Source organism: Nelumbo nucifera, chromosome 3, assembly GCF_055504915.1.
Source record: "Nelumbo nucifera cultivar China Antique chromosome 3, China Antique-T2T, whole genome shotgun sequence".
NCBI lineage: Eukaryota > Viridiplantae > Streptophyta > Magnoliopsida > Proteales > Nelumbonaceae > Nelumbo > Nelumbo nucifera.
This window is the reverse complement of record NC_142651.1, coordinates 93,489,871-93,516,283: the sequence shown is the minus strand read 5'-3', so window position 1 is coordinate 93,516,283 and position 26,413 is coordinate 93,489,871. Positions and strand designations below refer to the sequence as shown.

The following is a 26,413-nucleotide window of genomic DNA, read 5'->3' as shown; positions in this document are numbered from 1 at the left end:
ATCACTTACCCGAATAAGTGATACCCACCTCCTAGGTGGGTAAATAACTTTCCCACCTAGGGGGGAAGTTGCTAACACTTGAATGGGACAAAAATGCCCCTTTTAATAATGGATTTTTATGGCTAAAATGGTCATTACCTTATTTGCCTAGAAAATAAAAGAACATGGATAAATGCACTTACCCAGGTAAGTGTTTCCTAAGAAAAACATAGTTGCATTTACCCGGGTAAATAACTTACCAAAAAGCGAACGGGGTTGCCGCTAATGTATCGCACGGGTTTGCCACTAATGTAAATATATAATGTACATTGCACTATTAATGAGTGACATAACAATTCAATTTCAAAACCTTCGACTCTGATTTGTCAAAATCACAATGAGAGTTCATAATAATTAAAAGGATAACTTTCTTTTTCTTTTTTCTACCACTATATATAGGATACAATTACAAACCTAAGGTGGATTTAGGGCTTCAAATGGTATTCATTTATCAGAATTTGAATTGAAATTCGATCCCATTAAGGGTGATTCAAATTTGATCCATTTATAATTGGTTCAAATATAGATCCACCTCTATCCAATTCAATTCGGTATATATGCACATATATACTTAAAATTTATAATGTACATGTATTCATAAAGCTGGTTTGAATATTATGTTTTACTGAATGCAAAATCTATGGTGCAACCTATGTAAATGTTGCAACATAACTTAAATATGAACAAACCAGTGATAAAGCAACAAGTCACAATGACATCTTTAACATTGTAAGTCTTTAATGATAAGTACATCTTGTGAAATGTGAAAGCACACCTTGTAAAATGTGAATCAATGAAAAATAAGTAGATTATAAGATATATTTAACGTGATTGGTTGAAATTGATGTAAAATGTCATAAAAAAACTTTAAATGCATTGCAATTGCACTTTACTAAATTGTCGTAGGTTCAAGTTTTATACAAATTATTTTTAATTGATTTTGATCATGAAATACAATGCAAAAGTCATTTCTAGTTCATTTATTAATAATATATGATATTTTGATCATTTTAGTTTAACTTATTAGCACTATTCAATATCTGATTGCAATCCAAATTTTACTCCAATATGTGATATACACCGAAAGGATATGTCTGGTTCCAATTTGAATATAAATGAATAAAATTTGGATCTATCATCCCAAAGCCTATTTTCTGAAGTAGTTCAAAAGAGTTTACTTTCTCCATGTCCAATTTGCATATTAAACTCAATTCTCATCATGACCGAAGTCTTGAGTTAATAGATTCATTTACTATCAGAGAGCCATCTAAACTTTGACAACTGTCTACAAACACACCTTGAAAAGGAGAAATAATTACATATATAAAGGTAGAGTTTGCTGCCGTGGTTATGACAGATTGATCATGAAATTCATGCATTGCCATCTGATCATGTATACATAAAAAATGTCGTATTTCCATAATAATTACATTACATATATAAAGGAAAAGTTATGAACAACACCCAGATATATGCTTACATTAAAAAATAAATAAAAAAAGAACAGCACTCATTCTAAATTAGTTTCAATGGCATCAGGCAAAAGTATGCTTCCACTGGATTCATATCTATTCTCTACTCTCTTCTTTGCTCGGGAGAGACGCAGAGGAATCAATCCATGGACCATCCATGGATATGCTCTTCTGCATCTGACTTTCTTGAGATGTGATAGAGGTATATGATTGGCTGTCTTGGGAAAGCTTCTGAAAGGCCTTGAACCTCACTTCTTCATCATCTGAGCGTTTCTTGATGATTGGGGCTTGGATCGCAATTTTCCCTTCAAGCATGCTCACCACGGAGGACATGGATGGCCTCAGAGTAGGAGATGGGTTGGTGCAAAAGAGAGCCAAATTCAGCATCCTCAATGCTTCTTCTTTGGAATAGTTTGATTCAAGAATAGGGTCAACAAGTTCTAGGAGATTCCCTTGCTCTTGTAACACATAAGCCTGCAATTCCATAAGAAAAAGAATTATATTTTTCTGCCTCATCAAATTGCAGTTGAGCTCATTTATCTGATACTAGGTATCTTTATTTGACCATTGCAAAAATGAAGAAAATATGAAGTTACACCAGTGTTGGATCAGATGCCTTCTTATCTAAAGTACCCTAGAAAATAGAAGATTGAAAAATTCAATGTCTTCTTTTGGAATTTTACCACTTCGAAAAATTCAATGGCCAGATAAGTGCCCATTTGGGAGGGCTGAAGTGTGGCAGCTTCTGGCTGTCCGTGTGTGAGGCCCACAGACAGCACAAAAGCTATATTTGGTGATAAATACAGAGAGCCAAATCTGCTGTCAATCAACAGTTGGAGGGCTGTCTGCTTTAGCATCTTTTCATAGCTTATCTGGAGCACCTTGCCAAATTATCGGACTTCTTAGGTAGCTAAGCCAGTTGGCAATAAACATAGCTTACATTATTTATGCAGCTGAACCAAAGCTTATCTTCAGATCAGACCTCCCAAATGGGCCCCCAAGGCCCAAGTAAATGAGCTTGAAGGACAATTAATCAAATTACCAGGACCATGTTTCAGTTCAGCAGGTCCAGAAAAAAAGTTCCAATGTTTCATACAGGCTATGACAACAAAATTATATGCATGATAGGTAGGTATATGCATGCACAACCAGATAACCCATATCATAGTCTGAAGTTTCTGAACCAATATGAACCAGGTTTTGTGCAGAAAGGATTCAATTCTATATGATATATATGGTCTGCAATTTTTAGCTTACCCAATCAAGAAGATAAACAAAATCCTCCTTTGGCCTATAACTTGTATTGCTCTTTCCACTGACAAGCTCTAATAGTCTGAAGTTTCTGAACCAATATGAACCAGGTTTTGTGCAGAAAGGATTCAATTCTATATGATATATATGGTCTGCAATTTTTAGCTTACCCAATCAAGAAGATAAACAAAATCCTCCTTTGGCCTATAACTTGTATTGCTCTTTCCACTGACAAGCTCTAATAAGACAATTCCAAAGCTGTAAACATCTGCTTTGTCAGTCAAATAGCCCCTCATTGCATATTCTGGAGCCATGTATCCTCTACAAAAAAAAAAAAAAGGAAAAAGAGTGTTATATTATATTCTATTGGCCATACTGGAAACAACCTGAAGAAAGCAGTTAGAAAAGAGATTACTGATGGGAGTTGCAATGTTATTTCAAATGCCCATGGTTGAGTTCAAATTTCTCTTTATAGGGATTTCTTAAACACAATTAATCGGGGAATATTCTCATACAGAGTTTCTAAGAAGAATTCTAAATTATAGACTTCTCTCCAGCCTTTTGAACTAATTTCTTCAACTAAGAAGTTTCTGCATCCTGGTCAATGGTCTGAGTCTTTGTAGCCTTAACAACTCAACTCTAGAAAGTTAAAGACTATGATTTTTCACTAGAAGATATTTACTCAACCAACAAGACTTTGGGATTAGTTAACTTGATTTGCACTACAAATGAGTCAATTTACTAAATTTTCCCAAGTTCAGTCACTTGATTTTGTTCTTCCCACAGTATATGCTAGGTATAGAAAGGACAAGGTGGACAGTTGGGTTGAAAGGTGTCCAAGATGCTAGCATATTGGACATATTAGCATCTTGGACATTGTCCTAGTCAACTTGGGAAACATTAGTAAATTGGGCTTCCAAGGGACTCATTTGGGTCACTTGGTTTATATGCTAGGTATCCAAGTGACTCATTTGGGCTTAATTAACTTGGTTTATATGCTAGGTATCCAAGTGACTCATTTGGGCTTAATTAACTTGGTTTATATGCTAGGTATCCAAGTGACTCATTTGGGCTTAACTAACTTGGTTTATATTCTAGGTATAAAAAGGACAAGGTGGACATTTGGGTTGAATGGTGTCCAAGATGCTAGCATGTTGGACATGTTAGCATCCCACAGAACATGCTAGCATCTTGGACATGGACTGCTAAGGAATGTTAAACACAATGAAAAAGTATAAAACACGGGTTGAGTGGTGTTTGTTACTATAGAAACCCCAATTGTGCATGAACATATTGTGTTCTAAAATTACATTCAGTATTTGATGCTAGCATTTCTATTTCTTTAATTCATCCTTTTTCATATGCATTTTCAATAGGTAAGTCTTAAAGTCTCAAGATTGTGATGACGAAGTGTCATCAAATTAAGCTATGACATATCTGTCCAAATCTAATCACATGTGGAGAAGAATTTAAGAAATGAGAAATAGGGAATAGCATAAATGACTCACATAGTTCCAGCTATTCGGGTGCTGATATGGGTGTTCTCCTCTTCATCAAGTTTAGCTAAACCAAAGTCAGATATCTTAGCATTTAGATCCCCATCAAGAAGCACATTGGTTGCCTTTATGTCTCTATGGACAATCTTTATTCTTGACTCTTCATGCAGGTATGCAAGACCCCTTGCTATCCCCAAGCAAATCTTACGCCTTGTAGACCAGTCCAGGATTAGTATCTGTTCCTCACGACCTACATACAAACTTCTTATCAACATTAATGATATAAAATTATTTTCTGGACCAAATGAAATCAGAATTTCTAGATGCACAGAGAACTCATTTTTTGAAGACTAAAATAAAAGGCTAAAGGGATTTACCAAATAGAGCACGTGCAAGGCTATTATTTTCCATGTATTCATATATCAGTAACAGCTGGTTTCCTTCAATACAACATCCATAAAGCTTCACAAGATTTGGGTGTTGCAAAGCTGATATCATTCCTATCTCATTGATGAACTCGCGGTTCCCTTGCTTTGACTTGGAGGAGAGCTGCTTGACAGCAATAAGAGTACCATCTGGTAATATGCCCTAAAACACAGGAAAATTTTGGAATCATAATTCTTCAGAAAGATAAGAGCATGAAACTTGAGTTAAAGGAAGAAATGGCCTATTCTTTTCTCCTCATGTGCAAACTTAGATCATAGAACTGCTATCGCTTGGAGCAAAGGTAATATCAGACTGACAAGCACAAGGCAAGTGCAAGTATGAAAGTGGCCATTCGTGCAAGAAAATGCTAATGGTTAGGTCTGTATCCAGTCAAACCCTTCCAAGACCCCTCTATGGCCAGAACTAACATTGTGTAATGGTCCTTATGCCAATTTGGATCAAAGACCTCAAGGTTCAATGACATACCATCAGGTTAAGCTATCAATGTTGAGAACAAGATGTGTTGACTTTGTAATTTGATGAAAAAGGAGAAAAAACATTGGAAGTTCAAAATTACCTTGTAAACTGGTCCAAATCCACCTTCACCTATCTTATTTTCCACATCAAAGTTCCTAGTAGCAGCTTTAATTTGCTTTAAACTGAAATAACCTGTCCCTAGGCCTCTAAGTTCTGCAAAACCAGAGATATTTCTTAGACAAGTTAAGATACAATTCTAGAAAAGAATATTGCATTCATTTTCATTGACAAATATTTAGAAAGGTATCCTGATAATTATGTAGCTTACCAATTTCCTCTGACATTTCATACTACAAAGAATTCTTAATCCAAATTGATCCAGTATTACAGTAGGTTTGAACATTAAATTCATCATTTTATTACCAGAAACTGTAAAAACATTTAACCAAGTCTGAAGAAAAGTATTTTATATACACAGCAGACCATAAATGGGTAGCTAGACTCAGCTAATTACCAATATGATTGCCAATTACAAGACTACAACCCAAAACATCTAGTCTGTATGTTTCTTTTTTCAACAGAGAAAAAAAATATTCAAATGAAATCTAGGTAGAACAAAGTTAGATAAAACCCTTTTAATGGAAAGGAGCTACATGCTTAGATTATTACAAGCACGATGGGGACCTCTCTTGAACAATGTCATCGATGCGGGGAAAAAATGCAAAATTTATCATTTGCCGGCCCCTGTTTTGCCAACCCATCAGCTAGGTTGTTTGCATATCAAGGTATCCACTTAATGAGGGACAAATCTAATTAAGGTAGTTAAGTATTTTGTCTATCTAATTAAGATTAAGTTGTCTATTTTGTCTGGGTTTAAGTTGTGTGTCCCATACTTAATGAGGGACAACTGTCTTTTGTAATCTAATACAAAGAGTATAAATATAAAGTGGGTCGGCTGACAGAGAGTGACTTTTCTTCTTCTCAGACTGAACCCTTTCTCCTTTTCTTATCTTCTTTCTCTTCTTACTTACTTAAGACCTAGAACTGAACTAGGGTTAATCGAATAATTCACATGGTATCAGAGCTCTAGAAAATCATTTTAGGACTCAGTTTTTTTTTCTCCCTTTGTGCCCCTGAGATCGCCATATCAGAACTTCTCTTTGAAGTAACTCCTAAACGAATTGGAGGATCGATAAGGGACCAAAAAGGAGTGGTTGTTTTTCCTTCTTGGAGGTAAATATGCCTCCAGTTGCTATGGTTGTGGTTGTTGTGGTGGTTTGCTAGAAACCCTCTAATTGATGACACAAATGTGGCTGGTTGTGGACAGGTGTGAACAGAAATCTCTAATCGACTGATAGTGGAGTGTGTTCTCTCTCTTTTGGGCTGGATTTCATCCATGTGGCAGTGTTGATTGGTAGGTATGTATATGAACCTTCTTTTTTGGGTGCTGAACCCATGACAGCAGTAGTGTCATCACAACAGTACTCTATTGTGTGGTGTGTGATGTAGTGCTGAATGGTAAAGGGTGATTTTTTTTTGCTTATCATAGTTGGAGTTTGTTTTTTGGCAGTGTGTGGTGATTCTGTTATAATGGCAACAACGGAGAGAGAGTAGTGATAATTAGACAAGTGTTATGATTTCTCCTAATTACCTGAATGTTCAAATGACCTCTATCAAATTAAATGGTGAGAACTATGTACCATGGGCTAAATCAATGGAAGTGTTCTTGAGAGCCAAGAAAAAGGTGAAACATGTGAGAGAGGAGAAACCCTCTTCTAACTCTCTAGGGTTTAGTGAATGGGAATAGGAGGATGCACAGATTATGACCTGGTTGTGGAATAGCATGGAGCCTAAAATTAGTGTGAATTTTATATTCCTGGATACAGCTAAGGAAATCTGGGACCATGCTAAGAAACTTTATTCTGGCCGAGATAACACCACTAATGTATACCAACTTTACCAGGAGTACTTTAACCTGAAGCAGGGTAATCAAAGCTTAGAATAATACTACGCAAGCATGAGAAATCTCCGTAATGAGCTTAATATGTATCACCCTCTTACTCTAGACGTTAAAATTCAGCAGCAACAACGAGAGACTTGATGTGACAAGGTTTTTAGTGGGTTTAAAACCTGAGTATGAACATGTTCGAGCACAAATATTAGGTAGATCTGCTCTCCCCTCTCTTGAGGAAGTGTTTTCCCGACTTTGGAGGATTTCTATTGAACCTATGGAGTCTTCCTCTCTCTTGGACAGGTCTGGTTTTATGGTGACAAGAGGGGGAGGTCATGGAAATAGAGGTGGTGGAAGTGGTCATGGATTTCCAGGGACCCAAGGTGGTCCTATGTTTAATCATACTGGTGGTCACAGTGGAGGTCAAGATTCAGGGGGAGGTCATGATAGAGGAAGAAGTTTGCAGGCTGAAGCAAGGAAACAATGCCAAGTAGACCATTCTGTGTTCAGCCATGAATCAGAAGCAAGGAAAATCGTAGTGTATGTGGATGATGTTGCCATAACTGGTAGTGGTAGCAATGGAATTGACAGGTTGAAAAACTTTCTACAGGATCACTCCCACACAAAAGATCTAGGTAAGCTGAAATATTTCTTGGGGATAGAAGTTGCAAGGTCAAGGCATGGTATTAACTTGTGCCAAAGAAAGTATGTCTTTAATTTACTTGAAGAAATAGGGTTGTTGGGTGCCAAATCAGATGAAACACCCATGGAACTGAATGTTGAGTATTGATGCAGGTGAAGAGTTTGATGTTCCTGGAAGGTAAAGGAGGTTGGTGGGTAAATTGAAACCTAACTATTACTTGGCTAGATATATTATTTGTTGTAAGCATGGCGAGCCAGTTTATGCAACACCCTCGAGTTCCACATTGGGAAGCAGTTCTAAGAATTTTTAGGTACTTGAAGAGAGCTCCAGGTCGTGGACTGTTATACAAGAGTGGAGGAACTCTTGAGATAGAGGGGTACTCAGATGCTGACTGGGCCAGATCTGTTTCTAACAGGAGATCCACTAGAGGGTGTTGTACCTTCCTTGGTGGCAATCTAGTAACTTGGAAGAGAAAGAAACAAATACCAGTGGCAAGAAGCTGAGTACAGAGCTATGGCTCATACTACATGTGAACTACTGTAGATGAAAAATCTTTTGCAGAAAATGGGGTTCTCAGTTGATAGACCCATGAGGTTGTACTGTGATAATCAAGCTGTTGTCCACATTTCTTCTAATCCAGTCTTTCACGAGAGAACAAAGCACATCGAAGTTGACTACCACTTTTTAAGAGAAAAGGTGATTAGTAGAGTGATATATACAGCTCATGTGAGTTCAGTAAACCAGTGGGCAAATCTGTTTATAAAAGGGTTGAGTCGGGGAAGAGTGGATTACATATGTGACAAGTTGGGACTATATGATATATACTCTCCAGCTTGAGTGGGAGTGTTAGAATCGACAGTACATGGGTAGTTTAAGTCTTTTGTCTATCTAATTAAGGTTAAGTTGTTTATTTTTTCAGGGTTTAAGTTGTGTGTGTCCCATACTTAATGAGGGACAAATCTGTCTTTTTTAATCTAATACAAAGAGTATAAATATAAAGTGGTTCAACTGAGAGAGAGTGACTTTTCTTCTTCTCAGACCGAACCCTTTCTCCTTCTCTTCTCTTCTTACTTACTTCAGACCTAGAACTGAACTAGGGTTAATTGAATAATTCACACTTCCTACACCTGAAATCCCTGGGTTGCCTAGGCTGCACCCATCACAATTCAGTTGTGTGTATGGGGAAGGTGGAGGGTTCCATTTATCACTTAGGCCCTGTTTGTTTGCCGATATTTAGTGGGGGGTAAGTTGGTTAACCGGGTAATTGACCACAATCCCTGTGTTCATTCACCCTCTCTTGAACAATGTCATCGACACAGGGAAAAATGCAGATTGAGGTACCCACTTGATATTTGCTCCCGTCACAATTTCTGATCATACTTCCTACACTTGAAATCCCTGGGTTGCCTATGATGCACCCATCACAATTCAGTTGTGTGTATGGGGAAGATGGGGGGTTCCATTTAGCACTTAGGCCCTGTTGTTTGCTGGTATTTAGCAGGGGTAAGTTGGTTAACTGGGTAATTGGCCACAATCCCCATGTTCATTTGCCACTTATTGGGCCCCACAGTAAGTGAAGATGCCAGAGAGTATCAGTTACCTAAGTAACTAATAACCTCCAGGTGGGTAAGCAACTTACCCACACTAAAATAAAACTCCCTCCCTCCTGCCTTCCCCTTTACCAGAGTAACCTGTATCACAAAAGAACTCTGGAACCTATCTTACCCAGGCAAGTTTTACCTATGAAACATTTGTCCGGGTAAACTCACATACCTAGGTAAGTCAAAATGAGCAGGCCTTAGTATGCCAGCAAGATCAACACACTCATTGACCTACTTTCTGGAAAGACACATGTCACATGAATTATTTATCGAGCAAAAACCAAAAGGAAGAATTCTATAGAATGTAAATTGAACTAAAAGACACAAAGTTTTAACTATATTTATCTCACCTTTGTCCTGAGGGTCCTTTCTTCCTAAGTAACCTTTCGTCCAAAGGAATATCAAAATCAATATGATAACCACACATGCAGCAGCTACTATTCCAACAATAGCTCCAGTAGATAGCCCAGTATCAGGATCAAAGTCTACAATGAGAAAGTGATTGTTACGACCTGATTGTGGAGAGGAGAAAGGGGCCTGACAGGCAAGTGTATAAGTAAACTTACTTGGTGTCACGGTAATAGCTGATATAAGGGGTCCATATACACCTCGGCTTGGAATGGCAGTAGTCCCTTTCCCAGACCAGTATAAGTGAATCTCTAGAGTGCTACCATTAACAGTGACATCATTAAATTCCCTAATAATTCCTTTTCCAACACCATTTGCTTCTTTGGCAATATTGAAATCTTTCAAGCGTATTTGATTCTACAAGAAGAAACAATGCCACAAAAAAACAGAAAATCATCAGCAGAAGAAAAGTTTCCTTTACTCTTTATTTATAAAATAGCTTAGCAACACAGAATTAAATAGAACATTTTTCAAACCCAGCATGGAGGCTGAACTATTTTTCCCTCCAGGTCAAAAGGTCAACCATGATTTCATAACAACAAAAAAATAAAAAAAAAAAACAGTAAGCTGTTAAATGGGTCAGATGGGTCAATAGTTCAACTGTTCAGGTTTGATGGGTCATTGACTAAGTCAGCATTTTTTTAAATATGGTGGATTAGAGGTTGACTCAAAACAGAACCGTGACCATGTCAATGATGGGTTGAAATCACTGGTTAGATGTAACTAAATTCTATATTCTATAGGAAATGATTATCAGAAAAATTATAGTCATTGGTCAAATGACATGCAACAGAACTCTAATGACAGCAATAGCTAATTACTCACTTGGATTGATACGTCAAATATACGGTTTCCAAGGCTGCTATATGTCTGGTCATCTGTGTACATAATTTCTGCAAAGTGGAGCTTCACCGTATAACTTCCCTCGCGTAAACAAAGTCCATAATACTTAAGTGACAGAGGAGCAAGGCGAGCCGTCCTGTATATTGTTGCATCAGTCATGTTCAGCATACTGTTTGAGGTTAAGTAATTAGCTTTGCCATTCTCCAAGTAGTCTCCTGTCGTGCTACAAGCCCATCTTTCACTAGAATGGTGGAAATATGATGGACCCATTGTTAATAAGTCATCTTCATATTCTTCACCATCAAATTCCCCCCTAGGGCCACCACAGTTAATGAACAAGGAATAATCTGCATATGCAAGATTAATAGTATGTAAAATTAGTTAAAGACAGGAATTCCCAGATGTAAATTAATGGCTAACGGTTTAAGATCTTGAGGATCCCATGGAGAGAAAATACTTACATTTGGGTTCACTAGAGCAGGGTAAGTCCTTCTTCAAGCACCAACTGACACTACAAAAGGTTTTTAGATTCATTTATTTCCTTAATGTGTCTACCGAGTGAAGTAAGCAGGATTCAAGGGAACTAGGAACTTACGTGTTGTCTTCTGAAGATGAATAACTAGCAATTGTTTTCCTGTAAAACAATATGAAAAGAAAGTTTATTTCCATAAAAAAGATGGGGTAAGGATTAATTAAATATCTAATCTGGAGAGCTACTTACACGCCTGATTGCTCACAGCTGGCTACTGTAGAGTATCCTGTAAAGTTATTGTAAGATATGTCACTGCAAGAAAGCATATTTAATAGGAAAGTCATGTATTTGTGAGAATGAACAATGAGATGTAATAGGGAATTATAAAGAAATGTGGTTTGAAGATTTTAATGGGAAATGCACACATAAAAAACTTGCTCTCCATGATCCAAGCTGGTACTGATCCAGTTAGTGAATTGTTAGTGAGAAACCTACATTCAGAAATGATATCATGTGAACTTTTTGGTTGGAGAAACTATATTATAAAAGAACAAAGAAAAAATATTTAGAAAAGAAAACCAAGATTATTTTATGTACAAGAATTTAAGTTTAAATTATTTATTCTAAATGGCTATATACGTACAGATATTGTAGGTTTGACAAACTCTCTAAGTTTTGTGGAATTTGACCAGTCAATCTGTTGAAGGTCAGGTCTCTGCAACACCAAATGTTATGATAAGAACAAAACAAGAAAAGATATCTCTAATTGAATAAGCAGTGATATCATGATCTATCTTCTTCATATTAAGTAGATTACTTAATAGCCAATAAAATAATCTTCATTGAAATTCCCTAATAAAAGTACAAGTTATGGTCCCATAATAATTTATTCTAAGAAGAAATAAGAATAAAACAAGAAAAGATATCTCTAATTTAATAAGCGGTGATATCAGATCTTCTTCGTATTAAGTAGATTACTTAATAGCCAATAAATTTCATTGAAATTCCCTAATAAAAGTACAAGTTATGGTACCATAATAATTTATTCTAGGAAGAGTGCTAATGTTGTGGCAATTCCACCCAAAAGGTAAAGCGTTACTCCTACAATGCATCCTTTTACAATTCTCAAGGCTTTAGGCTATACAGCAGCAACTTTTAATTTTCTTTGATCCCAAACAATGAATTCTATAAGTTTTTCACAAAGATCATGAGCCCTGCTTTCAAACAGGCAACTTTTTTACCAAGCTTACTTAATTTTCATATCTAAATCTTAGGCTGAAACCACTCTTTGTTTGGCAATACAATATGAAAAGCATTAGTAAATAGGTGCATAAAAATGGATTCATTCCAAAACAAGCCTATTAGGAACCAATTACCATTTTCTTATTCTTTGTAAAACCATTATCAACTTTCATAAATATGTAATATGCAGTATATTCTGCCAAAAGTCTTCTCCCTTGTGAAGTATCTTTTCCTGAAGTTCTACTTCAAGCATAAGATGACTGTCAATATAGGGTGATAATAGTTAAAAAGTAGAACATACATGGATCAATAATCAAATGTAGACAAATACAAACCAGGAAACGATGATTTGGGAATAGGAATTTCAAACATAACCTGGATTACACTAAAATCCATCACAATTGACTGGAAGCTTGCCAAAAGTGCATAAAAATGCAGAAAATTTCAGAAATTGGGCATTTCTCTAATCTTATCTATTCATCACATTAAGCAAAACAAGTGCAACAAATAAAAATTATTGTTGTCAGTGTTTAATAAAATAAATCGATAAATGCAAATAAAAAAGAATAGATGTCTAGCTCATGACCCACTGTCTGGGTCAACCAGATCAGCAGTTCAACCACCCAGGTTGCCAGGTCTCTGACAAAGTCAACAAGTTTTTTTTCTGAATGCAGGTTGGAGGTTGACCCAAGCCAGTATTATGACCAGATGATGGGCCAAATGGTTCAATCGACTGGCTCAACAACAGGCTGAAAACATTGCTTAGAACTCAAATACTATTACTAATATGTTGGTGCAGTAAAGATTCTAATAATAAAGGTTTGTAGGATTATTGGAAATTTTAACACATAGACATGGGTGGAATTATCGCCTATCTAAAGTTCTAAACCATCCAAGTGAATTAACCTTCGTTCATTCCACACCTTCTGATTCCACAGCAGACAAAATCAGAAAATAGGTTTGAGTGAATACTGAACTCTAATGTATATTTCAATAACTCTCAGTGGTGCAATATCCAAAAACCAATAGATAAATGAAGAAGCATGTAAAGCAATGCATCTGGAAAACTACATCAACTCATGGAAACTTACATTTTTTTAATATTTGTCATCACTTTTCCAATGTAGTTGGGAATTTGGCCAGTAATCATGCAATTTCTTAGTATCCTAGAGAACCAAAAAAACAGATAATGAGAGAAAGGAGCCACAGAGACTGTTTATACAATTATGCCATGCATGGGTAAACTTACAATTCATGCATGGCTGCCATGTTTTGGAGGTCAGGGAAACTCATATTCGTTGTGTTCAAATCACTTATCCTCCTAAAATTTAAAATACATGAGATTAGAAAACTCAAATAATAACTCTATTTTCAACTTTTATGCTGATAATTGTAGAAAAGAAAAATGTCCAAATGACTTGAGAAAGAATTGAAAAATAGTGGATTGTTGCCTCACAGTTCAGTTAAGTTTGTTAACAGGGAAATTGTAGAAGGAATAGGCCCCTCCAAGGATGTTCCTTGCATATCGCTGCAACATTTTGAAGCAGTAAATCATGAAGGTATGTTCAGGAATGCAGAGAAATTGCATGTAGGAAAATATTAAGGTACTCACAACTGCTTAAGTTTGGTCCAGTTGCCAATAAAATCAGGTATCCTCCCAGATATACTATTACCATCTATCCTACTGCATGTAGTAACCAAATTTAGGATAGTATTTGAAAAGTGACAGTTGCCCAAGTTTATAGCATCAACTTACAAATCTGTCAAGTTCTTCAGATTTCCAAATGTTTCTGGTAATGGGCCTGTGATATTGTTTGCAGAAAGAAGGCTGCAGGAGTAAGAAATCAATATACATGAATCCAACAACAATAACCATAATAATGATAATTATAATAACAACAGCAGCAGAAACAACAATGATAGAACAAATAAAATAACAACAACCATAACAATAATAATAGCCATAATAACAATATTGAAAGTGATGATGATAAGAAGAAAATTGAAGAAACACTAAACAGATACTTGTGATCCATCCAGGGCATTTTTGGAACCTCATAAGGAAAAAAAGAAGCCAGAAGGATACATAAATGGAGCCCAAGTAATTTGGGCCATGAATGCTTTACTAGCAAATTTACTCTAGCAGATGATGAAGTACAACGTAAAACCAATATAGAGGAGATTTAGAAAGCTCACTCATCAATAAGGATTCACCCTGAAAATATACAATGTTTACTATACAGAAAGGTGAGGGATATAAGAAGATAAAAACACTCTCTCTACAACTCATTATCCAAACTTAAAAGATCCGACTGCTGCTACATCCAAACTCTGGCCAACTTAAAAGAAGTATCAAGCTTCCCTTGAATAAGTTGACCACTCTTTCCTAATTCCTAATTGAGATTACTCAGAATTATAAGATTTTAATATTCATGCTACTATGTTCACAGACCAACTAAACGGAATTGCTTAAGGTACCCACAGGTATATTAATTTTTAACAGAACTGAGGCACTTATTGACAAAATCTTAATAAAACTATCATACCCCCCAACAACTTGAACAGGAAGAATTCAATTGTAACTAATCCTTGGAAACTTAATGATATTGCTAATTAGATGGCGCTGCAACAGGAAATCTTCAGATGCTCCACAAATTTGAATCTAACAAAAACTTATTAATTAATACCATGGTGATTCCTAATGAAAGATGATATAATGACAAATGCATACTCTATGGTAGTTCCATTACTACTAGTAAATCTATTTTGCACCTCTAACCTGGTCTATTTGCTTGAACCTTTAACCGATATAAACACTGATAGTATCTTTTAACCAGTATACCTTGACATGTAACATAGTGTTAGGTGGTGATGATGACTGAGATTATCCAAGCTCTGAAAGTTGGGAAGAGGGTGAATGGAGCTCAGATCTGCTGATTCGGAGATTGGTAAGAAAGGGAAACACTGAAAACTGGTGGAAGAGGAAGCTCGAGCTCCCTCGATAATGGTGGAACCTGAACTTGAGAAGGGGATATCCCCAGGTAGAGCTCCGAGGATGATTCTCCCCTTTTCCTAATTCCAAGGACTAATGTTCTCCTGTCCCCTTTTGAGATGCAGTTAGGTATTTATAGATGCTCCTAGAAGTTTCTGGAGTTTGCATTTTTGGTTGGTTATCTTTCTTGGGCATCACAACAAATAAATTTGTTATAAAAGAATATCCATCTGACATGATCGATCAACAGTACTACGTTGCTCTTATTTGTTATAGACAGGATCACGTGAGTATTGCTGTATCGATTTGCAGCAATACTGGGTTAAACCCCACATTGTGTGCCCTGGATGTGTCTGTTCATTTTCTTATTTCTGACATCTTACTTTCACAATGTTATAAACGCCAAACTGCTATTTCCACACACCCTTTAATGACTAACCACGGTTTTATGCAAGTCTATGCTCTTAGACATGGGATACATAAATAATCTAAAAACATAACAAAATTAAAAAAATCAAAGTGTGAACTCTTTATTTTATTTTCCTTTCTTATAATATTTTATTTATACATGCTAAGTGCAAAGATTTGTTACTGACTTTAACTTTGGAAAGTTGGAGCATCATTGTGATGCCATAAGAAATCATGTCAAGTACCAATCATCAGTAGTGTGTCCAAGTGATAGCACAAGTGGACCTTCTAGTTTCAAAATTCTTAGTATCCTGGCAATGTTGATCTTAACCAATAGCCCGCATGGCTCCTAGTTACTATAGGTAACTGATTACAAACCTTTGCAAATTATCATGTCCACCCAGAAAGTACAATTCTACACATAAAAGCAGTACAGTACAGCATGTTCCAAAAGCTATTTATAATCATACTTGTAATTCGTTTTCTATTGAAGTATGAGACATGCAATTTTGAGTAATAGGGAATGGCTCCATGTTTATCATGCATTCATGAATCATTTACATTGCCAGGCAATCATAAAAATAGAAAAATTTTCTTCTAGATGGATCATCAATAAAACAAAGCAAATGAAACCCATATACACTAGGAAAAGTCTTGAAGATATTCATCCTTGCAAGACAAGATAGGAAACCCTCCAAGTACCAAAACACATGGATGAATATTGTCTACATAAAGTGCATATTACTGACATATGAGAATTGTGTATTACTTTAACCTTTATAGTTCATTACTCAAAATCATTCTCTGAAAACATACCTGCATTATGACCACAAAATTGTTCCAGTACGTTGATTAGGTCAATAAATGACTATCTTATTACAGATCGACATATACCCAAATCAAGAGTATAATTTATGATATAGTTGACTATCCTTGTTATTGTGGTTGTCAAAATTACAAGGTTATGTAATTTTCAAATAGAACACGGTTAGTGCTCAAGTAAACTCTCAATGTAAGCCCTCAAATAAAAAAATTCCCCATGAAGGATACAGCATTTATTTGACATGTTATCAGCATTTATTACTATTCACTGCAAGCATGAGTTTTCTATTTAATGGTTTGCTTCAACTACTATAATTTGAGTCAGATGCTTCTAAATGATTTGGATCAGCAAATATCCAGCAATTACCGTGAGTAGACATGACACACAAAACATATAATGCATTTACGACAAATTTTTTCTTCTGGTATTTGTGAAGCTTTCTCCACCTTAAAGGCAAATTTTTGTTTGTCCAAGAACTTGAAAATCGACTAACCGTTCTTCAATAAACTACACAAAAAAATGTGCCACCATCTTCATAATGCCACTGCATTATATCACCATCCCTTAATGTAGGCCAAAGACCCAGTTTGTAGAGATGGTCACTTGGCACTGTTCCCATAATGGATATGCAGGATCAGACCTGCAGAATTGCAGGCTCTCCATAGTCTGGCCATTGGATCTCGCATGCACTTTGCTCTGTCCCCACCCCTGCATCCCTACTAACCTCTGACCAGCTATCCCGACTATTTAGATCATCATATACCAACTATATGGGATTGGCTACATGAATCCTGTTTCTCCATTCAGTTCTCAAATCAGGATCTATGTTCATGAGAGTTTGGCAAAAGTTTTAGTGCCAGCTGCCAATCTGATGCAACCCTCCTTATCCGGGCTTGGGACCAGCAGAGTAAAACAAGCTCACACTAGCAGTGTAAGACAGCCCTCTGCCTTTAACCCGACTATTGAGGTGCCAAAAGAAAATTACATTAATGTAGGAATATCAAATACTGCTTCCTGAGTCACCTAAAAGTGGCTATCCAAAGGACATGCATGTGTTGTTCATTTGCATTGAGCATACAAGAAAGAGTTCAAAAGAGAGAAGAACAGAATAAGTATGGGATTTCTACTAAATACGTAACAACCAGGTCCAAATGACCTCTATGGCTTTTCTCTAAACTGCCTTGTTTGATTCAAGTACTTTCAATATCAGAAATGCACAAATTGGTGGGGATACTGAAACTAGAACTTTTCTGCAATTATTGGTCAGCATAAGAGAGTATTGGAACTTGTCACAAAGTAAAAAGGAAAACAAAAAAGAAATTAGAACAGAAGCCTTACAGTCTCTTCAACCGGCTTAAATTACCAAGTTCTGGAGGAAGGGTTCCTCCAATCTCATTATCTTCCAAGACCCTGCGAAAGCCAGGTTTAAGATCAGTAACATAAGCAGACGTCATTGATTGCCATAATCTACCGAGAATATTAGTTAGTTTATGACTCACAGCTCCTCAAGCGTTTCGATGCTACTTAGCTCTGCTGGAATGGGCCCACTAATGCGGTTTCCAAGAAGACTTCTGCAATGCACGATAATTTCAGTTATGTAATTGTATCATCAATTGGTTCTATCAGAGCCATAGAATTACAAAGGCAACTAAAGGAGCTGAATTAGATTTAGAGCTCACATGGTGACAAGAGGGATCCGAGCCCAACTCACGGGAATGGTCCCATTGAGATAATTGCGACTGAGATCTCTGTTTCAAAATAGCAAGAAGAAGCCAAGCATTACAATTAGAATTCCCGAATTTTCAAACAACAGTTCGCCACAGACATAGGCATGATTCTGTATCATCAGACAACAATCAACAATTAAAACTCACATTTCTTTCAAGAATGAAAGGTTCTCGAATTCATCTGGTAGAACACCAGTTAGGTTCAGAGTCTTCAGCTGACTGAAACAAAGGAAAAAGAAAATGGAAATTAATCAGAAAAAGTGAACGTTGAAACCCTGATTCCTGTGTGTGTGTGCGAGAGAGAGAGAGAAAGAGTAATACATGTTGGTGACGTGGCAAATGGTGGAGCTGTTGAAGGAACAGTCGCAGGTGACATTGTTGACTCCAGTAGAAGTACCAGTAACATTCCCGCTAAAACCTCTGCTGCAAGAAGCTGAATTGATGTTCCAATATGTGTTCTTTAATTTCGCCGATATTTGCTCAAGTGCCAGAACTGCAAGAGTGATGACTATTCAGTCTTTTACGGTTTAACCGTTTAACTGCCAACAAACACTGGCAATGCGCTCAAAAGCTCAATGCAACAAGGCATTTTTTGCTTTTTTTTTTTGAAAATAATGCAACAAGGCATTTGATCACAAGCAAATTCAATCAATGCATTCATTAGAAGAACGAAATTGAGTTTTGTTGCAAACCAATTCCATGGATGGAACTCATATGACAGTAACACCCCACTAGTACAGAACTCCAATTTGAAAAAGATGAAAATGTTGAAAAGTTAAGAGGTAATTTTATAATTTTTCTTTAGGCTGCATATGTAAGAAATGCAATTTTTTTTTTTTTTTACCGTAATCGTAATCAAACAAAATAAGCTAAAATTTGAAACAAAAAATTGTCAGAATTTACACTCAAATCATTTGCATTGCCATAATTTTACATCAGTGCAAATTAAAACCCCTTTATATATTTTTTAATCTGAAACATTTTGAGACAAAGATAATGAAAAAGTCAAGAATAGAGTAAAATCCGAACCGAGCTCAAAATTATGAATTTTTTACTCGAATCATACTCAAGCTCAAGATTCTTACTCGAATCAAACTCGAACTTAAATTCAAACCTTGTAGAACAGTTTCAAACCGAACTCGAGCCTCATACTATTCGACTCGGCTCATACTATTCGAATCCACCCCTCAACAATAACTCAAAAGATAGGGTTTTCATCACTTAATCCATCGTTTGATTCATCTGTACTGTATTCTTAGGTTGGCATGATATATTTGACTGACTTATTACGCGCAACATTTAAAGAAAAGATGTCGACCCAACGACACAAAAAATACTGATAAATAGTGAAGAAAAAAACACCTAGAGGATTCTGACTTTTGACCAATTTAGGTTTTGACGTTGTTTGCTTTGGATAAAGCTTTACTTTTAAACTTTGAGCAAAAAGTACTTTTAGCATTCGATAAGAATCGCTTCTCCGAAGAACACTCCTAATTTTAAGCCCCAACATATTTTACATGAAAATTCATGTATAACCTATTAAAAATGCATATAAAATAAATATAATTATGTTTTACATCATAATAAGAATATATTGAAAATTAATCATCTTAGTATTTCTAATATTCTTAAAATTCAGAAAATTATAAATAATTGAGGATAATTTGGTAATTCCATCTTGGAAACGGACAAAACAGCAACCAAACAAAACTACCGGAAGACAACTTGTTTGGCATACGCACGAAGGTGATAATGTTTCCAACTTTCCATCATCGAGAAAACTGATGGGCCACACACACTCTTGGATGATGTATCTACAGCACTACACGTTATACCGTGTGACTCGCCTTTCAACTGTAGCGATTTGACTGACATATCAGTTAGATAACAGTCTCGTAGAATTGTAGATAAGATGGCAAGAAAGGGAAAAAGCTATAGCGGCAATGGTGACGTGTTAATTCTCACAGTTTCAGACAACTGTAGTAAAATGAAGAACATTTTGCAGAGGAGAGGTTGCCAATCCATTTACGCCAGATGGAAGATATAGGCTTTGGTGGAGGATAACGAAATAAGATTGAATTACTGAAGAAGAAAAAGCAGATTAATTTATAGAGATCTTCAATTGCAGCAAAATTAATGAGATGAAATGGACACGAACACAGACTGACAGACAATTTTCTTATGATGGCAGCGCTTCCCAATCGTCATCGGCAATTCAATCGATCTGAACTGAGACGAAACAGTTCAGTTTTCAAGGAATTTCTTCGAACAGATTTACGTGGCGTTCGGTAATCGTTCAAAATTAACAGAGAGCAAATTTCATTCCAAATTAAGAAGAATTTCAGCACAGAGAGAGAGAGAGGGAGGGAGAGTGGTACCTTCTTCATTGGGTAACACTTGAACTTGAGATCTGAGCTCCCGGAAGCAATTCAGCATGACGAAGAAGAGAAGCAGAGAAGGAAACAGGTTATTGGATTTGGGTAGAAGGGCTGCGACTGACGCCATATCTTTGTCCAAGCGGCAAAGCAGCTGTTCTTCTGTTGTTGCTTCAGAGCAAAAGTAATATGCGCTCTTTATGTCTGCTGGATGATAGTGAGATTAATGAAACAACAGAGATGAAGGGCCAAACATGACGTCGAAATCCAGGCGAAGAGAGGGGGATGGTAGGAGAGAAGTGGAGTAGCGGGAAAAGGAAACGAGAATGTATTCAAAGGAAGGGAGGGTTGAATCTTGAATGATCAAACTTGAAGAAGAAGGAAGAAGAAGGAGAGAGAGAGAAAGGATGCGGAGGATTCGGCCGCCACCGCCAGCAAACGTTCATATCGGTCAACCTTTGCTGGCTGTACTACTACTGTGTTCCCTCGCCTTTGTAGATTCAATCATTCAGTTATTATTGTGGGCCCATCATCAGTTTAACGAAATGACGTTGTGGTGGGGCCACAGCAATCCTAGATTGAAAGACCATGATTCACGGTTTTAGGCCTGCGCTACAACCATGTTACAGCAACTCAGCAAGAGTAAACTCTAAAGAAGGGAAAATTGCTTAACAGTACCTAAACTTTGGGGTTGTGTTAAGTCAGTCTCGGAGCTTCAAAATGTGTAAAAACAAAAAATCAGACCTGATGACGAGTGGACTCTAGTCCAAAATAAGAGGAAAATTCGAATGACATGATGAGGAGTGGATTTTAGTCCAACAAAATAAGATGAAAATTCGAATGAGAAATTTAGATGTTAACAGGAAGTCCCAAAGCACTAAACTGTTTGAGAGATAGAGGGATAGTCGATGGTATCCAAGGAAGGATCATTGGTCCCATGTGAAAGCAAGTAGAATGGAATCGGTATTCCTAAATTCCGGTCATGCTACTATTGAACCCCTTAACCATGGGACTTACCAGCAGAAACGGATTCAAAAAAGTAATAGCGGGAAAGAAATTCAGACGGGGAACCTTGGTTCCTGTAACAGATTTGATATGGAAAAAATTAAGGTGAACAATACTGATGCTATTTTTTTACAGGGAAGATAGTCAGTCTGTTGAGAAAATTGTTGCAGTTTCTCACAAGGTGGTCAGGGAAGACGATGAGATGCTAGACAATTGGGATAACATTCAGCCTCTAAATGAAGAAGAAATCCTTGAAGAAGCTGATGGTAACATGATGACTTATGAAGAGATGCTGAACCAAGAGATCACCAAACTGGAGAAGGACAAGCAAGGTCCTATTAGTAATGTGATCAGTGATGCAGATCCTTAGCTGGAATGTCTGTGGGGCTGGGAGGAAATGCCTCCAGTGCCAAGTTTTAGAGATTGTGAAAGTCTACAAAATTGATGTATGCTATCTTATGGAAACTAGAGTTAATCCAGATAGAGCTAAAAAGATCGTTAAAACTTTCCCTTTTGTTAATCATATTTTAGTTGAATTTTCTGGAGGCTTATGGGTCTTGTGGAACAAAAATGTTTGTAAGCTTCATGTCATTTTTTCTAATGATAGATTTGTTCATGTGAACATTAGTGAAATTGGCGGTAATGTATCTTGGAATTGCACATTCATTTATGCTCCTCCGGCTAAAGCTGAGCAAAGAATTGTATGGAATTGGATCAAGGATATCGCGTTAAATTCTAATTCTCCTTGGCTTCTCATTGGGGATTTCAATACATTTAGGTCAAGTGAGAATAAGAGGGGTTGTATAGAAGTGAGGCCTAGTCAAACAAAGGAATTTAATGATCTCATTTTTGAGTGTGAACTTATGGAATGAGAAATGAAGTGTAACCCCTATACGTGGAAGAACAATCCTACATGGGAAAAACTTGATTGGGCCTTAGTGAATGATGAATGGAGACAGTTGTTTCCCTCGGCACTCCTCAGAAATCTCCCGTTTATGGCCTCTGATCATACCCCGTTGGTGCTTTCTACCAATTCAGATCAAAGTTATGGGTTGAAACCATTCAAATTTGAAGCCATGTGGTGTCTAGATCCGAACCTTAAGCAAATAGTTAACCAAGCCTGGAATTTTAATTCGAATGGATATAGAGCAATGAGATTTGTAAGGAAAAGAAATAATCTCGTCCGTAAGCTGAAAATATGGAACAAAACTCGGTTTGAAAATATTTATAAAAAAAAAAAACAAGGTATTATCTCAGTTCTCGAGAAGGTCCAATTATAGCTAATTAATCAAGAAAATGACAAAGCTCCTAGGAACCTTGAATTGGCCCTTCAAAAATAATTAAATAATATTCTCTTGAGAGAAGAAGTTTATTGGGCCCAAAAAGCTAGAATTGATTGGATCAATCTTGGTGATAAAAATAATAGATTTTTTCAGGTTTTAGCGACTATAAGAAGAGCTAGAAATAGAATCACGTATATTTTCAACCAAGAAGGTAATAAAATTGAAAATCACTTACAAATTCCAAATTATTTTACTCATGAGTTTACGAAGAGATTTAAAGGTGAGGGCTCTGTCGGCATCAATGACTTCATTAAAGAGATTTCAAAGAAAGTCTTTGAGGAGCAAAATAAATTTATTATTAGAGAAGTTTCTGATAAAGAGACCTTTGAGGCCCTCCAATCTATTGGGGATCTCAAAGATCCTAGTCTGTATGGTCTTAACGCCCTATTTTTTTAAGAAATTTCGGAATATTGTCAAAGATGACTTTTGTGGGATTGTTAAGTCCTTCTTCACTAGGAAATTGTGCCCCATTCTGAATAAAATGTTCATAACTCTTTGTCCCGAAAGTAGAGAATCCAGAGACGATTAATAATTAATAATTACAGACCCGTTAGTCTCTGTAATGTGATTTACAAGGTTATCTCAAAAATTTTTGTGAATAGGATAAAACCATTCCTTGATAATCTAATTTTTTCATACCAAAGTGCTTTTGTTCCCAATAAACAAATCAAAGATAACATCCTAATTGTTCACGAAATGTTTAACTCCATGAGAAGGAAGAAAGGCAAGAAGGAAATTATGGCTTGTAAGGTTGACATGGAGAAAGCCTATGATAGGATGGAATGGGATTTTATTAAGGAAATCTTAAGGAAATTTGGGTTCCACCATAAATGGATTGGTTAGGTGATGGAGTGTATCAAGACGATTTCTTTTCATATTCTTATCAATGGCACTCCTTCCAAAGAGTCCAAACCTAGTAGAGGTATTAGATAGGGTGATCCTCTTTCTCCGTACATATTTGTTCTTTGTGCAGATGCTTTAGCCATAAAGCTTGAGAAAGAGGCTAATGAGGTTGGAAACCCGATTGGGTATAGAGCTGCTAAGAATTGCCTAAAAATCCCAATATTACAATTTGCGGACAATTGTATCATTCTTGTTGAACCCTCATTAGATGTTGGTCTCAAAATTTGAAAAGTTCTTTTGGATTATGCTAGGGCCTCAGGCCAAAGCCCAAACTTCAATAAATCTACTGTTCAATTCTCTTGTAATATCCCTAATAGGTTTCAGAAAATTACTGCTTGAATTTTAAAGACTCCTATTCAGTCTAAATCAAAGAAATATTTTGGAGCCCCTATTATCAATTCTAGAGTCACAAAAAATACTATTAAGGATTTAAAAGAAAAGGTTAGCTCGAGACTCTCAGGTTGGAAAAGGAAAACATTATCAAATGCTGAAAGGTCGACTTTGCTAAATTTTGTGACGACCATGATACCTCTTTTAATTATGAGGTCCTTTAGAGTCCCTCAGAATACTATTGAGGAAGTTGATAGAATGCAAAGAGACTTTCTCTAGGACAAAGATAATGGTAATAATCCTATTCATCTTCTTAATTGGAAAAAAGTGTGTACTCCAAGGAGAAATGGTGGTTTAGGGGTGAAGAGGCTCAAGTGGATGAATGAAGCTAGGATGGAAAATTCTTAATGAAGAAGATAACATTTGGGTTAAAGTGTTGAAAGGGAAATATTTGAGTAAGGAGAGTCTATGGGAGAGTAAGAAAAAGAAAGGAAACTCGTGGGATTGGAGAGTTCTTTGTGCTAGAGATCTCCTGAAAACGGGCCTTAGATGGGAACTTGGTAACAGTAACTCAATTAAATTCTGGACAGATAATTGGGATGAGGGTGGCCCCCTATTGGGGTATCTCCCTAACTACGGGACTATCAATGAAGAAGAAGTTGTAAATGATTATATTGATGAGAGACGGGTTTGGATGGAGAAAAAAATCCAAATTTAGTCCCAATGTACATATGGAACAAAATTAAAGTCGTCTTCATTCCAATGGTTGGTGAACAAGATAGATTAGCTTGGGGTTTAACTCCGAGAGGTTCTTTCACCATGAGATCGACTTACGAGCTGGTAGGTAATAGTAACTTTCTTTGTGAGTCTCCTTTGAATTGGTTCTCGATGGTGTGGAATGCTAGTTGCCCCCAAAGTTAAAGGTTTTCTTGTATCTTATGCTTAACAACAAGCTCCTCTCTAAGGTCAACCTTCATAAGAGGAGTGCTAATATTGTTGAGGGCTCTGTTTGGTGTGGGGTTAGGGAGGATGTAAAGCATATTTTCTTGGACTGCATCATTGCTAAGCAAGTTTGGGGTTGCACTGGTGTCAATCTTGACAATTTTAATGGGGAGAGTAATCGAATGGTGATTGGTGGACTACTATTCACAAGAGGGACATTACAGAGAAAAAATTTTTTAAGGAAAAGTGTGTGTTCATTCTATGGAAAAAATTTGTTCTGTTGCGGCAATTGTAAGAGACCATTTGGATAGGGTCTTGGATTCCAAATGCTTCACTCTTGGCACTACTTATATTAATGCGGCTAAGGCTTGGGATGCGTGGGAAGCTCACAATCTGGCCCTTAACTTTAATGACCACCCAACTACGATTGAGGGGGACTCGAAGATTGTTATTGGCTGCTTAAAAGAGTAAATTTCTCCACCGTGGAATCTTAGGAACGTCATCTTGGGTTGCTTAAAGTTGAAGGAGTTGCTGGAGAGAGGCAAACCAGGTGGTGGATTGGCTCACTCACAAGGCGATGTCTTCTATCATTATATTTTTTTCTTTTAACTCTTGTAATATTCCGAGGGATCTTTATTTTATTTGCTTTAGTGACTTCTAGGGTCGTGCTTCCCCCCGGCTTGTGTAGCACATTTTATTTCATATAAAAAAAAAAAGTGTTTTTGTGTTATCCTAACTTTCAAATTGTATTTATTAGGTTCTTACCGTTAATTGACCATCAGCCAAAACCATTACGTGGTATCATGTGTGTATTAATTAATTTTAAAATGGTAAAATTATCCTTTATGATATTTTTCTGACCATTTTACCCATTTCGTCCAAGTGTTAAAAGAAGAAAAGGGGAAGAAGGTTCTGAAACCAAATAAGTGATCATCCGGTTACAATTGATCATTGAATGGGGGATCTTGAAAAGGGGAGTGGGAGCTTCAACAGTTGATCTATCTAGTTTTGTAACCCTTTTTTCCCTTTCCTTCTTTTAACACTCAGACAAAATGGGTAAAACGGTCAAAAATATCATAAAGGGTAATTTTGCCATTTTGAAATTATTTAATGCGCACATGATGTCACGTGACGGTGTTAACTAATGGTCAACTAACAATAGGGACTTATTGAGATCAAATCAGCCCCCACAACATCCCACAACACATCCCCTTCGTGTATTGGGAACATCTCTCGATGATAAT

The 26,413-nt window shown here is 36.6% G+C and overlaps 1 protein-coding gene across 4 annotated transcripts; it reads right to left on the bottom strand.

Annotated features, from left to right (window-relative positions):
• Positions 1 to 1,320: 1,320 nt before the first annotated feature.
• On the bottom strand, positions 1,321 to 21,113 carry LOC104589771 (putative LRR receptor-like serine/threonine-protein kinase At1g53440). 4 transcript variants are annotated; one of them, XR_016083998.1, is made up of 24 exons: positions 20,650 to 21,113; positions 18,593 to 18,764; positions 18,419 to 18,490; positions 18,224 to 18,292; positions 18,044 to 18,115; positions 17,883 to 17,954; positions 14,078 to 14,149; positions 13,934 to 14,005; positions 13,778 to 13,849; positions 13,571 to 13,642; positions 13,413 to 13,487; positions 11,723 to 11,794; positions 11,505 to 11,570; positions 11,329 to 11,391; positions 11,203 to 11,241; positions 11,069 to 11,118; positions 10,590 to 10,954; positions 9,923 to 10,121; positions 9,707 to 9,841; positions 5,262 to 5,374; positions 4,636 to 4,846; positions 4,271 to 4,508; positions 2,769 to 3,083; positions 1,321 to 1,985 (listed from the first exon to the last, which is right to left on the bottom strand). XR_016083998.1 is itself a non-coding variant. In XM_088900985.1 (24 exons), the coding sequence occupies exons 1-24, from the start codon at positions 20,774 to 20,776 to the stop codon at positions 1,608 to 1,610; spliced, it is 3,027 nt and encodes a 1,008-aa protein (XP_088757111.1). In that variant the 5' UTR covers positions 20,777 to 21,113; the 3' UTR covers positions 1,321 to 1,607. The 4 variants fall into 4 exon arrangements, 3 of the variants coding, with proteins under 3 accessions (XP_088757111.1, XP_088757112.1, XP_088757113.1); XM_088900985.1 differs by having other exon boundaries at positions 2,933 to 3,083; XM_088900986.1 differs by lacking the exon at positions 13,934 to 14,005 and having other exon boundaries at positions 2,933 to 3,083; positions 20,650 to 20,988.
• Between the last annotated feature and the right edge of the window lie 5,300 nt (positions 21,114 to 26,413).

Coding starts and splice junctions, on each gene's coding strand:
- LOC104589771 (XM_088900985.1), bottom strand. CDS start 20,776: ATGGCGTCAGTCGCAGCCCTTCTACCCAAATCCAATAACCTGTTTCCT. Junction 18,293..18,418: donor CTTTCATTCTTGAAAGAAAT/GTGAGTTTTAAT, acceptor ATTTTGAAACAG/AGATCTCAGTCGCAATTATC. Junction 17,955..18,043: donor ATCGAAACGCTTGAGGAGCT/GTGAGTCATAAA, acceptor TGGCTTTCGCAG/GGTCTTGGAAGATAATGAGA.